This window comes from Amyelois transitella, chromosome 13 (assembly GCF_032362555.1).
Source record: "Amyelois transitella isolate CPQ chromosome 13, ilAmyTran1.1, whole genome shotgun sequence".
Taxonomy (NCBI): domain Eukaryota; kingdom Metazoa; phylum Arthropoda; class Insecta; order Lepidoptera; family Pyralidae; genus Amyelois; species Amyelois transitella.
In genome coordinates this window covers 10,072,707-10,089,262 of record NC_083516.1, presented here as the reverse complement: position 1 = coordinate 10,089,262, position 16,556 = coordinate 10,072,707, and the positions used below count along the sequence as shown (strand labels likewise).

The 16,556-nt window shown below is 39.0% G+C and overlaps 1 protein-coding gene across 1 annotated transcript in view; it reads left to right on the top strand.

The window, feature by feature from the left end:
* The first annotated feature begins 2,030 nt into the window (after positions 1 to 2,030).
* Positions 2,031 to 16,556, top strand: part of LOC106137170 (uncharacterized) — a 74,686-nt gene continuing 60,160 nt past the window's right edge. Inside the window, exon 1 of the mRNA XM_060947586.1 lies at positions 2,031 to 5,608. Coding sequence (XP_060803569.1) covers positions 2,568 to 5,608 — 3,041 coding nt within the window. The 5' untranslated portion in view covers positions 2,031 to 2,567. The remainder of the gene's footprint in view (positions 5,609 to 16,556) is intronic.

Here is a 16,556-nt window from a genome sequence, read left to right as displayed (position 1 = left end):
AGGAAGTAAGGATTAATTGCTGTTTTAAAATAAGATTTGAAAATAATTTCAAAATGTCCTTCATAACATTTAACCTGAAGGTTTAGCAAGCGAGGCAATTGTGATCTGTCACGGCCAGGGCTCGGGGTCATGGAGACTCCGCCCCGCCCACGCATCTAAATAATGTTTTGGTTTGAGTGTCGACTATGCATATCTACATTAATATCAGAATAGGAGCTGTAAGTTTGTATGTAGAGGAGAATCTGCGAGTGTAATAAATCTGCCAAATAGCTGAACGTGGCCTACAGTCTTTTCAAGACTGTTGGCTCTGTCTACCCCGCAAGGGATATAGTCGTGACCATATGTATGTAGGAACTGTAAGTTTGTACGTAGAGGAGAATCGATTCGAGTGTAATAAATCTGCCAAATAGCTGAACTTGGCCCATCAGTCTTTTCAAGACTGTTGGCTCTGTCTACCCCACAAGGGATATAGACGTGACCATATGTAATAAATCTATATGAAAAAATATAGTACTGAAAGAGAAAGTGTAAGTTTTTGTGTAGAAGGGAATCTTTGAAAAAAATATTGGACGTAAGCTTTATGATATTGAAACGAGTGAAGCCGCGAGAAGAAACTAGTAATAGATAAAATTTGCAATGAATACTATTAATTAATTATAACTGAAGCTGTAACCTAACAATACTATTTTTTTCTATATCTTAAAATTTGTAATTTTTTTTTAATTTCATTGTAAAATACTGAAAGACGCTGTGCCTACGTTGTGCTTTGTTCCTGGCGTAAATAAATATAACTACCTACGCTTTAGCGTTAATTTTAGAAGATAGGTAAATAAGTAGGTATGTAGGTACTTTTCATTTTTTTTTGTATGCCATACGAGAAATAAATAAATAAATTAATTAATTCATACTAGGTACTTCGCAGAAATCAACTTTTAACCCCAGCTAACGGGTCTTCGCTGTCGTGCGATTTTTGGGATATAAAGTAGCATATTGTTATTTCAACCTCTGTAGCACGGCACACCCGATGCGGTTTTTATCGCGCGAAAAACTATCGCTGTCCCGTTCCACGTCATAGTAAACAGCGAAACAGTGATAGTTTAACGCGCGATGGAAACGACGTCGCGCTTTTCCGTGCTACGGAGGTTGTATTCTATCCGTCTTCAATACATATCACACATCCTTACAAAATTTCTCAAGTAGATTGGCAACAAAAATTATAATATCTTCCACAAAAAATTTCCTAAAGGCAATAAGGGTGCCTTCTGAAAAATTTTGAGGAAAATATTTTTTTTTTTTTTACCGGAAGAACGGCGGCCGGAAGTGAGAGCTGACCGGGGGCGTGCCGGGACGTTCGTCGTGGACGCGCGCCCCACAGATATGGATTTAAGATTAACGGGGCCACGTAAACGCGGGCCCGGGGCCCGGGGCGCGGGGCGCGGGGGCCATGTTTACATGTGGAATAGGGCTGCGCGTGACCGGAATTTGTGAGGAAATTATACTAGTTTGTAGGAAATATAAAGGTTTTAAATGTAACTTTTCATGTTGATTAAGGGAGGTAAGCGAATTAAAATGTCGGATTTTTTTGTAAGTGAATGTCGAATACGGACAGGGTAAGAGCAATTTTATAGTAGGTGCTCTTTGTTAGTTAACTGATGTTATTCTTAGCACATGATATGTCTAGTAGGTAGGTATTATTTTCAGATACTGCCTACAAAAGTACATTAGTAGGTACCGGATAAATAATTAATTACCGACTTGTTTCTGTAGTCATATTTTTTCAGTCAAGAAGGACGGTAAAGTTTTTCTTTAAAATGTATAAATCAGATTAATGTTGTCAGTAAGAAATATTTCCTACAAAATAATCGACTACTGGTTCATCGAACTCGAATTACGTTTTATATACGTTGCTCCGTATTAGTATAGGAAGAGGCGACCCTAGCGGCGGGTGCAGGCGCGGGTGCAGCGGGCGGCGATCGATACGGGGCGGGCTCGGGCGGGGCGCGGCGGCTGCCTTCAGTCCGCCTCGGGGCCGCGTCCGCGCGGTCGTCGCCAGCTCGCTGTCCGCTGCGGCCGGAGTGTCTCCGCGACACCGGGCGCCCGGCGGCGGCGGCGAGCCTCGCGCCGCCCGCCCCCGCGCTCATGCCGCGACGCGACGCAGCCACAGCGCCGCCCCTCTGCAACTCAAAACAAAAACCGCCCGCCGACACAGCCTGGCAGCTATCACCTGTCCCGCACCAGCGCCCGCGCCGAAACTCCGGCCCGTCTTTCTCTGGGCGAGGCAGCACGACGGCGAAGTGCAGGAGGTCCACTGCGAGGACTACGACTCTCGCAATCGCATCCGCATAGCGCGGACGCCCAGCGGCTGGCGCGTTATCCCGCACACGGAGATCTACAACTCGATTCGCGTACCGCCGCCTCCGAAGCGCCGGGAACGACGCCGCCGTCGGACGGGACGCTCGAGACGCCGGCGGTCCGACCGCTTCGAGCGCCAGTGCGAGCCCGTGCCCGCTTGGCTAGCTCCCGACCTGGAGTCCCATATCCCCTCGCACACGATCGCGGTCCCCCGCATGGTACAGCAGCCGCCGCCACCCGAGCCCACGCCGCTTGACAATCTGCTGGCAGTGGCGGAACTAGAATTCAATCAACAGCGCGGTGAAGAACTCGAACTGGAGCTCCAAGCGTCCTCTAACGGCCAGTACGCGTTCTTACCTGAAGAGCAAGTAGCCAGTGAAGTGATGTCCTTCGATCTTGGCGAACCGAAAACGGATGAGATGTTCTTTGAGCGCAAAACGCATGCACCGGAGCGAGCTGCTGAGGACGACGCATTCCAGAATGATATGGTTGTTCATAAAGATTTGTTTGATACTATAAGTGAGGCTCACTATCTACCGGAGCTTACAGGACCCCATGACGAAGCGTTATTGGAGTCTCTCGTAGAGAAAGGTTGTGAAGATAATCAGATATTGGGTCAGGCGCTCGATAAACTTGCGCACCTTGTTCATGGTTCGGGAGATTACGCTGAAGAAGAAGAAGACATGTTGCTGGGAGGTGCACCAGTTGCTGACATCATTGACCGGTTAGAACAATCTTTGGAATCACCCGGCCGCAGCAGCATAACCGCTGCACAGGGATTGCTTCATCTTCATCACATAGGAGATCACCTTCCACCTACAGAACATCAACAAGATGTAGATCAGGCATACATGAGTGATGAAGTGTTTGTTCCGGATGCACCTGTAGAATGTTCGCTGGAAACACTGGAAAATAGAACGGAAATGCAGGAAATAACAGAAATGACTGACGGTAACCATTTGGAATATGAACAGAATGCTGAAAAGAGGCTAGAGAGTGACGTCAATACCAATGACGCCGTGTTTACTGAATCAGTACCTGAGACACACATTAATAGCGAAGAAAAAACATTTGAGGAACAACAGCAGGAACCCTGTGAATCTGATCACAGTGATATATTGCCTAGTGTAACAAACAATCAAGAAATTTGTGCCGAAACTAGTGTCACAGTGCCCAAAGTGGAAGTAGAACCACCAGATAATACGGATGTAAATGAGAACAAATCAGCTGAAGAAGTCATGCCTATAAACTTTGTAAATGATAACTTGAACGAACTCGCCACCACCATGAATCTGGAACCAACTAACAATGAAGATATGGGGCCGACTGACTTGAGCATAAAACCTGTAACAAAACCTGCCACACCAGTTGTAGTGGCCAGTGTAGCAGAGACCACTAACGCTACAGAAGATAATTTGTCAGACAAAAGTGACGAGCAGCCTCGAGATTTGAGCGTGCACCGCCGGTTGCCTACCCCGCATGCGTCGCCGAGAAGGATAGATATACCACGAGCGCCGTCAAGAGAGTCAGACGCTATGCAGTCGCCTCAACCGAGCGGTATTCCCGCCGTGCCATCATCGCCAGAAATATTTACTATGCCACTTACAAAAAGCAAACAAACATTGTTTTTAGAAACTTTACTTTCTTCGCCTTCTCCGAAAATGTACACGTCTGAGGTGACGATTACAAAACAACAGTGCGAGCCTTTAAATCTTGGAAAACATAGAAAATCAGCGAGCCCGACAGTCTCCAGCTGTTCGGATGAAATGAGAAAGTTGAATAAGGAATTCGGAGAGCCTCAAGAGAAAAAAATAAAACGAGAATCCTCCGAAGATCTAGCAAAGATAAGCAAAGTTTTTAATAAATGCAATGATGATCAAATATCCGAATCCAAACAAAAGAAAGCTGATAAGCCGACTCATAAATCTACCGAGGAAGCTAGTCCTATTAAACAATTGCATGTTTTAAAAACAAGTCCAGATTTCAACATTCCAGATCCATTATTGATTCCAAAAGACAAATTAAATGATATATTAGAAGCTCCAGCTAAAGAAATACCAGCATTACTGATACAGCGGCCTGAATTGAGGCTGCCGCAAGCGTTTGCATATCCCGCAGTTTTACAAGACCCCGAAATACTAGTTGTATCATTACAGCAGTTGGAGAACATCATAGAAAACGATGCTAAAAATCATGTTGCGGTTCCTAAACCAAAGGAAACAAAACCTGCGCCCGTAAAAAGTACACCAAGTACTGAGCACTCGGCCCCTCAGCCCGACCAGACGACGAGCCAACCTAAACCTATTCCATCAATGGACGCGCTGGCCGGCGATATCGACGCGGCGACATCTGCCGCTCTCAATCAAATGTTATGGCTGCCATATCTCAGTCAGTTAGAAGCTATGGCCGCTTGCTCCCAAAATATGGATTTCTTAAAAGCTCTCAACTCCTCCGGATATACAGGTTCAAATTACCCCGATTTATCACAAATGTTCAACCCTTCTGCAAGATTTATGGGTCAAGCAGGCTTCCCCATGATGCCCCCTATGGATTACGATAACCGATTACAGTTTGCAATGTGGCAGGAAGCTATGAACCAAGCGAACGCGTCGCAAAGACAAAAACCTTCAGTGGAAGCCCAAATGAAAGATTTAGCGTCAAAATCTAGCGACGTGCAAAATCCATACGTGCATTCCACAAAGAACCATCAAAGCAAAACACATTCCGCGGCTCGCACTAGTCCCATAGCTCACAATTACAACAGCAATCAGCGCTCAATGGGCCACAATCCGTTTCTGCAAGGGATGTATCCGGGAATGAATCCTAACATACGCCCGAACATGCCGTTGCCGGGTCTTCAAATACCGTATTTCAATCCGAACATGATGAGTCAAAGGTCGCCGCGAACGGGTCAACAAAAGAGCCCTACGTCTCCGTATTACCCGAATAACAATTATTTGCAATCGGTGAAGCAATCAGAAGGTTCGAGTCAGCGGAGCGGCAGTTCAAGTTCTCAAGAGTCGCCGCGTCCGCGTATCAGTGTGAAATCGCTGCATAATCTTTTGGAGCCGACGGCGGCTGCTGCTTCTGGAGTTGGGTCTTCATCGCGCCGGTCGGGGTCTTCGGCAGCGCTGGGCCGACGGCGGGAGGAGCCCGAGGTGGGCAGCACCACGCCGCTGGGGGATCCGCCGCCGCACCTGCCTCCACATCCGCACGACCCGTCGACGTTCCATTTATGGCATCCGCTGTTTGGCAAGTAAGTACTCTTTGTTTATTTTCACCGCCAACCAGTGTAACGATAAATGTATCCTGCGAGATGAATTTCAATGTATTTTGTTTTGCAAAGGTGCCTAGAGGATTTTTATTTAAATGCCGCACGGTTAATTTTTCTAAAACGATATTAAAACAATGAAGTAAAAGATTAACGGACTTATTACCTAGGTATTTTATTCCTAATATAAAGCAGTAAATGTAGACTACCTATTTACATTAGCGGCGTTTGTCTACGATTAATTTTATAAACTAGCCGTAACTAATTACCCATCTTTACGTTGGCCAACGTTCTAACTTGCCAAATCATTTGGCACCTTTCGTTTGCAGTAAACATAGTACGTATACAATATTTCTATTGAAAATGGCGTCTTCTTCTTCTTATTCTATCTTCTCTTTAAATAAAATTCTCTCAAAAATTGCAAAATGTGAAAATCATAAAGTTTTGAGGTACTAATTCCCATGTTTTAGTACCTATTTTATTATTTATAATTCCATACTATTATAACCAACGTTGTTTGTCACATATTAAGTACTTATAACATATTATACCTATTCTATAAATTTTACATTCAATATTGGATACATAACAATAATCTGAGTTAGTTTATTTATACTACAATTTATTGGGTCAGACGGAACGCTTAGAGAAAATCGATAGTTTGAAATAGATACGGGTCACTTATTTGGATATCAGTCTATGGTAAGCCTGAAACAAATATATTCTACATACCCCCTCCTCTTTAGGTTTACAAAATTTATTTTTTAAAAGAATACATGTATTCGCTTATAGAGAAACATGTTATACGAGTACACACTAAATGTGAATCTCATAGTTACAGCTTTACCTAAAATGGAATATAATATACCGTATATGTTTGAATTTAGTTTTTATAAAAGTAGTAGGTACTAAATAATAGTCGCACCTAGTATGTAAATATATTTAACAAAATTTTATTTAAAAAAATTAATTCCTTGACTCTTTTAAATTTATTTTCTTATTTCAAAAAATAAAGTTATTATTCAAATTTTCTAATAATTTGCTTAATTCAGAAATAAATTAGAATAGCCGTTTTTGATTTATTGATACAATAACGCCTCGTTTTCAGAAGCAGGTAGCCTGAGCCGTGATTAACTTTATTTTTTAAATGTTAATAACATGCAAGTCATATGTTCCTTAAAGTTTAATGTTTACTAAAAGTAAGACTTTCTCAATAAACAAACAATAAAACCTCGATTAGGTACCTGTAATTCTGAAAAAATATTTGTTCTCTTTTTCTAATATTCTGAAACAAAACAAAATGATTAAATGCTCGCCTTTTAACAACAGTAGGTGTGCTGAGCTAAGTAGTAGGTACTTATTCATAATTGAGGAAAAATACAATACCTATGCAATTTACATAACATAATACTAACTTACCTACGTAGCGTACAATGAAAACTCCATGTTCAACACATGTATTTTTTTTAATTGATTTTTTTTAAATGCATGTTATTCACAAGTCACGATAACTATGATCATGCATGAAATAAGAGAAAATTTTGTATTTAAAACTCAAACAATTTTGTAAATAATATACCTACATACATATGGTCACGTCTATGTCCCTTGCGGGGTAGACAGAGCCAACAGTCTTGAAAAGACTGAATGGCCACGTTATTTGGCTTAATGATACAATTGAGATTCAAATAGTGACAGATTGCTAGCCCATCGCCTAAAAAAGAATCCCAAGTTTGTAAGCCTATCCCTTAGTCGCCTTTTACGACATCCATGGGAAAGAGATGCAGTGGTCCTAAGTATTCTTTTTTGTATTGGTGCCGGGAACCACACGGCACTAATAATATATGCTCTTTATAGAAAGATCAACGCACGTTCATATTCAATGTCAAAATAGTCAAAACGACGTTGTAAGATTAATATTGCAATTCAATGATTACGAATTTTTATAACGCAAAACCTTCGTTGTTATTTCAGTCGTAACGTCGCTGTTAGGAACTGATAAAAAATTGCTCTATCGCTTTTTTATTAGACTCAATTTCTCTATGTCTGTCACACACACATCTTTATCCTCAACGAGGAAGAAAAAACCAATTGTCATTAGGCGTGAAAGCGGTCATGTTTAGCTTGGATATTGCTAAGAAGCGTTTTCCAAAAAATTCAATTTTCAATTCGAAGAGAACCAACTAACACGTTTTGTTTATTCTTTCGTATCAGTACATACATAACAGGATAAAAAAAAATGAAACTCATGAATGATCACAGTTTTTTAGATATTTTAATCACATGATATTTTAACTGACTGTTTGGCACAATTATCGTAGTTTTATTTTCAAAATTGGATACAAGATTACTTATTGACTTAGCAACCATCTAATATGTGAAAATGAATTTTGGGTGTAAAAATGTAAAAGAAAAAACAATATTTCAACGAAATCGTTCGTGTCATTTTAGAAAACGCATGTACAATTATTTCTCGTTCAATGTGTAGGAAAGAATCTATTTATGGATTAATTATGAAATACAATCACGCGTGCCTAACTAAATACAAACTCGGCTTATTTAGGCTTAGTAGGTATCTTTACGTACACACGATTCGTCTTTGTAAATGTTTGCTGTCTAAGTTTGACGTCATATAGCGGGATATAACCACGATCACATTGGTCTAGTTCTTTAAATCATATATATATATATATATATATATATATATACAGGACAAATAACACATATTGAGTTAGCACCGGAGAGTGACACCGGAGGTCCCCGGGTTCGAATCCCGGCCAGGGCATGATGCGGAAATAACATTTTCTGATTGGCCTGTGTCTTGGATGCTTATCTATACTATAAGTATTTATTATAAAATAAAGTATCGTTGATATCTCGTAACACACGTCTCGAACTTACTTCGAGGCTAACTTAATGAAAGCTAATATACCTCGTATATATTTATTTATTTATTAAACTACTCGCCCCTCAGCTCACCATTCCACTCGACCAATGTACAACTTATCGAAGACCGACCTATCACGTCTCAATCGTGACTCTTCAGGCTATTATTTGGCCATTTCTTGACTTAAATTAGTTGTTATGGCAGTAAGAACTGACATATTCCAAATATCACGAGGTAGAATTACCGTTGTATTAATGCACAGTCCCAATTAAAAAATACATACATTTATTATCACGTCTATATACCTTGCGGGGTAGACAGAGCCAACAGTCTTGAAAATACTGATAGGCCACGTTTGGCTTGATGGTAGAATTGAGATTCAAATAGTGATATGTGGTTAGCCTTTCGCATAAAAGAAAAACCCAAGTTTATTAGCCTATTCCTTAGTCGCCTTTTACGACCTCCACTGAAAAGATATGGAATGGTGTTATTTTGTTTTTATTGGTGCCGGGAATAGAAGAAAATTATTTTATTGCGTGTAAATAAACTGTAATAGTTTCTTTAGATATTATGATTGAAAAATTAATGTCTACTTCAATGACTTGTTTGTAATTTAATAATTAATTTTGTATAAATAAAGTGATGATGATAATAGAGTAGAGATGTCATCCATCTCAATTATATCACTAAGCCTAAAAGCTGATCGTTGCCTTTTAGTTTTGAAAAGACTGTTGGCTCTTTCTACCTCGCAAGGGATATAGACGTGATTATATGTATGTTGCCATTATGACGCAAACTTGGGATTCTTTTTTAGGCGATAGGCTAGCAACCTGTCACTAGTTGAATCTCAATTCTATCGTTAAGCCAAATAACTGAACGTGGCCATTCAGTCTTTTCAAGACTGTTGGCTCTGTCTACCCCGCAAGGATATGGACGTGACCATATGTATGTATGTATGTTATATGTAGGTATACCCATCTAAATACTTATTTGAAAGCATTTGATTTTAAAATAGGTATTGGTATAACCAAACTACATAAGGAAATTGTCCAATAAATCAATAGCTTCATTCAAACAACGCAGAAAACCAGTCTTTTCTTGTATACTAGTCTATTCATATGAAGTTTACAGCGTAATAGTCACTTCACAATCGCCTCTATAGGATCTATTCTGTTTTGGAACCTCCTTTACAGAAACTAAGCGCTAAGCGTTTAGTATTCAGAGATCGTGGCAAGTGGAAAGATGTAGTCTGCCTGCCTACCCCTTTCGGGAAAGAGGCGTGATTTTATGTATGTATGTATGTATGTAAAATTAATACCTACATACATAAGGTCATGTCTATATCCCTTGCGGGGTAGACAGAGCCAGCAGTCTTCTTATGCACCGACGCTTTGGAAGCGGCAGTAAACTTAGTTTTAAGTAATTTATTTGCCGTCAACCAATGTTGTAAAACCAAAAGATATGACAATTATTAAGTGATATTAAAATGTCCCATAATAATGAATGAAAATTTTGTATTTTAATTCAAGTCTAGCTGTAGTTACATCTGTCAATTGCCGGATCTTTTTAAGGTTATTATGGAGTTTACTTTGCCGGATGCTGGATGCCATGGACAAAAAAAAAAAACGACATATACGGCGTTAAATTATAGCTTTGGTGGCGTAACACTCTGTTTAGGAATATTAAAAATAATATTAGCATTTAAATAAATCCTTACAAAATCCGGATGCAATTCAATTGTGAAATTTTCGCGTACCTTAACAAGAACAATACCGAAATGGATCCAAATTGCGAGGCTGATAAAACTGCTATAAACTAGTGAATTCCTTTGTTTGTACTAGAAGCCGCCAGCACGCGTGTTAATTAAAGGTGCTGTTAGATTGTTTTTTTTTTAATCGTTTAGAAAACGAGTTAGTTTATATAAGTTTTTTTCTCTCCTCACCGACCTCTTTCTAGTTAAAATTTTAGAAATTAAGCTTCACTTTTAATCCCACGCAAACTTCGCTAAATTTCTAAAAATTTTAACACGAAAGAGGTCGTCAAATATCGATTCTACCTATAAGCCAAAGCGATATAAACCGCGCGTCATTTATAAAAAAAATACGTAACTAAAAACAAACGTAAATACAATCTGATAAATCTGCTATCATAAATGCTTACCGGAAAAATAATTTTAATGGTGTTACGTTTGCGATATACCTAATGGCAACATTATGTAATGGTAGGATTAACTCTTCCTGATGCGCTGACGCAATTAGCTGGGGCCTTTTCACGGCTGACAAGGCATGTCTTATTTAGAACCTTACTCAATCAACTAGATATAAATCTCTATAAATTGTGCTGTGTGGTTCACGGCACCAATATAAAAAAAAGAATAGGACAACTCCATGTCGTTCCCATGGATGTCGTAAAAGGCGACTAAGGGATAGGCTTATAAACTTGGGATTCTTTTAGGCGATGGGCTAGCAACCTGTCACTATTAGAATCTCAATTCTATCATCGAGCCAAATAGCTGAACGTGGACATTCAGTCTTTTCAAGACTGTTGGCTCTGTCTACCCTGCAAGGGATATAGTCGTGACCATATGTATGTATCTATATATATCTTATTGTATTATTCCAATGTCTAAGTTTTATAACTGCTAAGTTTCGAGAAAATCCGTTCTATACTTTTTACATACTTACAAATTTTCACATATAATATTACTCGTACTAACTTTTACCGGCAACTCCGTCCGCGTGAATTCAACGCCATCTACAAAAAAAACGACGAAATTAGCAACGAATTGAACACCGCTTACAAAAGAATACACGTTTTAGCTAATCCCACGGGATCTTTTGTTTTTACCGGGATGACAATACATGTTTTTCTCCAGACTCATAATTATACGATACGATTTACGTGACATTTCAGTAAATTATTAATTCGGTAGATAACCCGTTAAGAGGTAACAAACAAATAAATTTACTTTCGTAATAAAATTTTATTAAGTTAGTTTAAGTTTATAATAAAAGTTGGAAATGGGATTAAGATAGGATTGCGTACTGACGCTTTAATATTTTTACATACATACATATGTACAAATGGTCACGTCTATATCCCTTCTGGGGTAAACAGAGCCAACAGTCTTGAAAAGACTGATAGGCCATGTTCAGCTATTTGGCTTAATGATAGAATTGAGATTCAAATAGTGACAGGTTGCTAGCTCATCGCCTTAAAAATCCGAAGTTTATAGAAGCATACATTCTGACAGAGCCTAGACATGCATTTCATTAAAAAGAATACCTATTGGAGAGCTGGACGTCCTGGTAAAGGGTCAGGTCAAAAGTACCCGAAACCGCCGAGCTTGCATGAAGAGAGTTATGAATGTGGATGAAGCGAAGGAAGTATGCAGAGATCGTGGCGAGTGGAAAGAGGTAGTCTCTGCCTACCCCTTCGGGAAAGAGGCGTGATTTTATTTATGTATGTATTGGACAGCTATTTATGAATGTACAGTCAACCACATATAAAATACCCCATCATGGGTCTCTATGCCGCAATAATAGAGGTGAATTTGAAGTGAATTTGGCTAGGGCGATGCGCTCATTCATTCATAAATGGTTATTAAAAATGATCCTCCATTTCCAGTTCAGCAAATAATACAAATGCTCCGAAAAGGAAATGTCTATTTCTGAAAACTCCGCGAATATTTTCCGGCTTTCGCTGTTATCATCGTGTTATCTTTGCATTCATAATATTTTATTATATCGGATACGGGTTTATATTTTACTGGCTGTGCCCGCGACTTCGTCCGCGTGGAATAGTTATTTTGGGCATCATTGAACTCCTCAAGGATGAATAGTTTTCCCCGTTATTTTGCCATTTTCCATTTTTCTTCGCTCCTAATAGATGCATATGCGTGATATTATATAGCCTAAAGCCTTTTTTTAAGCGATGGGCTAGCAACCTGTCACTATTTGAATCTCAATTCTAAGCTAATCTAAGCTAAGCTCTCAAGCTAATCGTGGCTTATATTTTAAGACTGTTGGCTCTGTCTACACGCAAAGGATATAGACGTGACTGTATGTATGAATGTATGTAGTTTTGTCACTACTAAGTCTGTTCACCGCGTAAGTAATAAATCGAAATATTAATGTATTGATTTCAGCAAAATGTTGATTTCTTGATTTGAAAGATTCTGTTTTACAACTAAGTAAACCAACGCATCGTATAAATATACGCGAAAAATTAAATCAATATAGGTACCCGAATGGGCTCTGAAAGCCCCAGGCAACTATATAAAGCGGCGTCCACACCGGGTCAACTGTAGAAATTGGAATTTTATGCCATCCTACTAATATTAGTGCCGTGTGGTTCCCAGCTTCAATACAAAAAAGAATAGGACCACTCCATCTCTTTCCCATGGATGTCGTAAAAGCCGACTAAGGGATAGGCTTACAAACTTGGGATTCTTTTTTAGGCGATGGGCTAGCAACTATTTGAATCCCAATTCTATCATTAAGCCAAATAGCTGAACGTGGCCATTCAGTCTTTTCAAGACTGTTGGCTCTGACTAGCCCACAAGGGTTATAGACGTGACCATATGTATATGTACTACTAATATTATAAATGCGAAAGTTTGTGAGTATGTCATATTTGTTACTCTTTCACGCAAAAACTACTGAACCGATTACGATGAAATTTGGTATGTATGTAGCTGAAGACCCAGAATAACATACAGGCTTTTTATCCCGGAGTTCCCGCGGGATTGATAGGGTTTCCATGCGGACGAAGTCGCGGGCGGCCTCTAGTATTATTATAAGCCGAAATGGGTTCCCCTGTAAAGGCTGTGGAGCTCAGACGGGAGTTGCTTCATGTAAAAACTTGACTTAGCTTATCAATGACTCTGTGCATCCAGGTCTTCACTCCAGAGTGGTGAGGATGTGACCGGGATCTCACGCCAAGTGGGGTAGTAACAGGAATGCCGCGTTGTACTTGAAATTATAAGAATGATTGTAGCGTAAAACTTGTTGGGGATGTCAATTTGGCGGCTTATTTGGCACAGTAATTCTGAACCAACAGGACCCGGGTTCTAACCCTGGTCAGATCAAGATGGAAAAGGGAATTTTTCTGATTAGCCTGTGTCTAGGATATGTATATCTTAAAGTAAGTTCAGTTCCGTATATATTTGTTTTATTTAATGCCCTTATGTGAGTCACATACATACATACATATGGTCACGTTTACATCCCTTGCAGGGTAGACAGAGCCAACAGTCTTGAAAAGACTGAATAGCCACGTTCAGCTATTTGGCTTAATGATAGAATTGAGATTCAAATAGTGAAAGGTTGCTAGCCCACCGCCTAAAAAAGAATCCCAAGTTTGTAAGCCTATCCCTTAGTCGCCATCCATGGGAAAGAGATGGAGCGGTCCTATTCTTTTTTGTATTGGTGCCGGGAACCACACGGCACTTTTGAGAGTCAGCGAGTATTATGCGTGGTGTGTACGCAGCTCAATATAACCCCTAGTCCAGCCGAAATAAAATCAATGTAGGTGCTCTTGAAGGCTGGCCATGACGTGCGTGATAGAGATAGCAATACAGCTTCCTTGCTGTGCGAGTGAGACAGCCTGCTGCCAATTTATCGGACAGTGGTTCAGGATTCAATATAAGGTGCCCTGTAATTAGGGGCAGAATTGCACTTGTAACTTTTATGGCGAAGATTAATTGGTATGATTGTACGTAAATTAATTATTTTTGAGATGGAAGAGAGGAAATTTGACTTTATTACCTATTTATTTATTGTTGAAATTCCGGTAGCTAATGGTGGGAATTTTGTTTCGATTTCAGTGTAGGAAAATATTTAGGTACTTACTTCAACTACTTACTATAGAAAATCACTTACATTCAGATATATGTATATGGTGCATAACCACTTTTACATATAAAAGTTAATTAAAGGCTAAGAAAGGTATTAAGGCCACTGAGTGTGCCTAGTATTTTCTTGTTGTGAGTACATTAATACCATACTCAATATTTGTAGGGCGAAATAAAAAAGCTCTCTAGCAAATGAATATTTAAACAAATGCATTAACTAATTGGAAATACGAATATTCCACAAAAAAGTGTACTTCGAAAAACGAATATAATCCGATAAAATATAAAACTTCATCGGATTACATCCAATTAGAGTGCGGATTAAATTTTTATCGACCAATCAGAGACAGCGCGAGTGACATGGGCCAATCAGGGCGATTGATGGCTCTGACGTCACCAGTTCGTAATAAGATACATACGAGTAAAGTAAACACTAGATTCTAGATGTCATAATAGAAATTATTTTGTCAAAGGCATCCACGGAAGGCTAGCGTCACTGCTCACACTGTCACTTTTGCCAAGTGGTACATTTTTAGACGTATATCGTACACAATTTTAATATGTGTATTTTTTGGCCAAATAAACAACTTCTTTCTTTCAATAGTCTTGATATCTTATTCCTACAAAAACCGATCACGCTTTGTACTGACTTGCCATTATTCATATTTATATAGATACATGATCTAACAAAAAGTGTATGTCTATATTTATTAAAGTCTGTGTGTGTAGTCATTACGAACAACTTATCCCATGAGATTTTTTTTAGAAATATTAAGGATACTAGGATAAATGTGACGCAGTAGTAAATTGCTTGCTTCTAAAGACTAGATCAAGTGATGAAATTCAGTTGTTAAAAAAAATATTTATCTTGTTCTGATCGGCCTGGGTCATAAAGATATGTTAATAAATGTATTTCTAACAAATACAGAACAGATGAGTTGTGTAGAACGACAAATAAGTCTCGTTTTAACGGCGGTTGTCAATCACAAAGCGACTGAAATAAATGACTAAATATTATTATTTAAGTAGGTAATTATGTCTTCAATTATATCTTGGAAATTTCCAGTATATTTCAAACGAGGCTTTCCCTAAGAACGTGAGATTACAACCATCTGTCACACGCCACGTTGATCCATTTTTGCCAACACAAAAGGAAATCCTTGATTGATGTTGATTTATTAACTTTGCCGTTTGTTAGAGAAAATGGGGTAATTGTGTAATTTCCGCTAAAACATAGAATAACTATGAGAAGTTGGAATACCTAGTCTCATAAACAATGGAGTAAATAAATCCTAACAAAGAGTTTTTATAGATTTAAGACCAATTGACGGCCTCTGTGGCGCAGCGGTAGTACGCTTGTATATGACACCGGAGGTCCCGGGTTCTAATCCCGGCCAGGGCATGATGAGAAAAGAACTTTTTCTGATTGGCCTGGCTCTTGGATGTTTATCTATATAAGTGTTTATTATAAAATATAGTATCGTTGAGTTAGTATCTCGTCACAAGTCTCGAACTTACTTCGAGGCTAACTCAATCAGTGTAATTTGTCCCGTATATATATATTTATTTATTTTATTATTTATTGATCGTTATAAAATAAAGACACCATTTTTGTGATTGTAAAACAACAGTCTTGTTCACAGCTAACAAGTCTCTTCTACACATACTCTATTTTTCATCACAATTTGAATTAAATTTTCACTACTTACCGATGGAAAATTATGACAGCGCAAGTCTCTTTCTAAATCTGGACATTCTTTGTCTATACGATCGATATTTACTTCAAAATTGGCCATGTTAAATATTCAGTGTTATGGACTACAGCAGCTACAATCAAAATAAACGTTTGTTATGTAGTTGCGATTACATTGATGATTGGCTTATTGTAGGTAATATATCGATAGTCTTATATTATTTAGTGTACTTTCGTTACGTTTCTTTTCGTACGTTCTACTGCTGAGCTGCTGTAGATAAGTTCCTTCTTTCAGACATCTTTACCCAATTACCGAAAATTGACTTTGGACGTTAATCTATAGTCTGCTTCCTGGCTATATAGTCCCGGTTGTACAATGAATTATCTATAAATTTTCGTTGACGCTTTCTTCCTCTTGACTTTAGTCCCGGTTGCATCCTCACCTCTCTAGAGAGGAGCCCGGGGTATGCCTTTGACCATGGATCCTGGATTGGGCGAA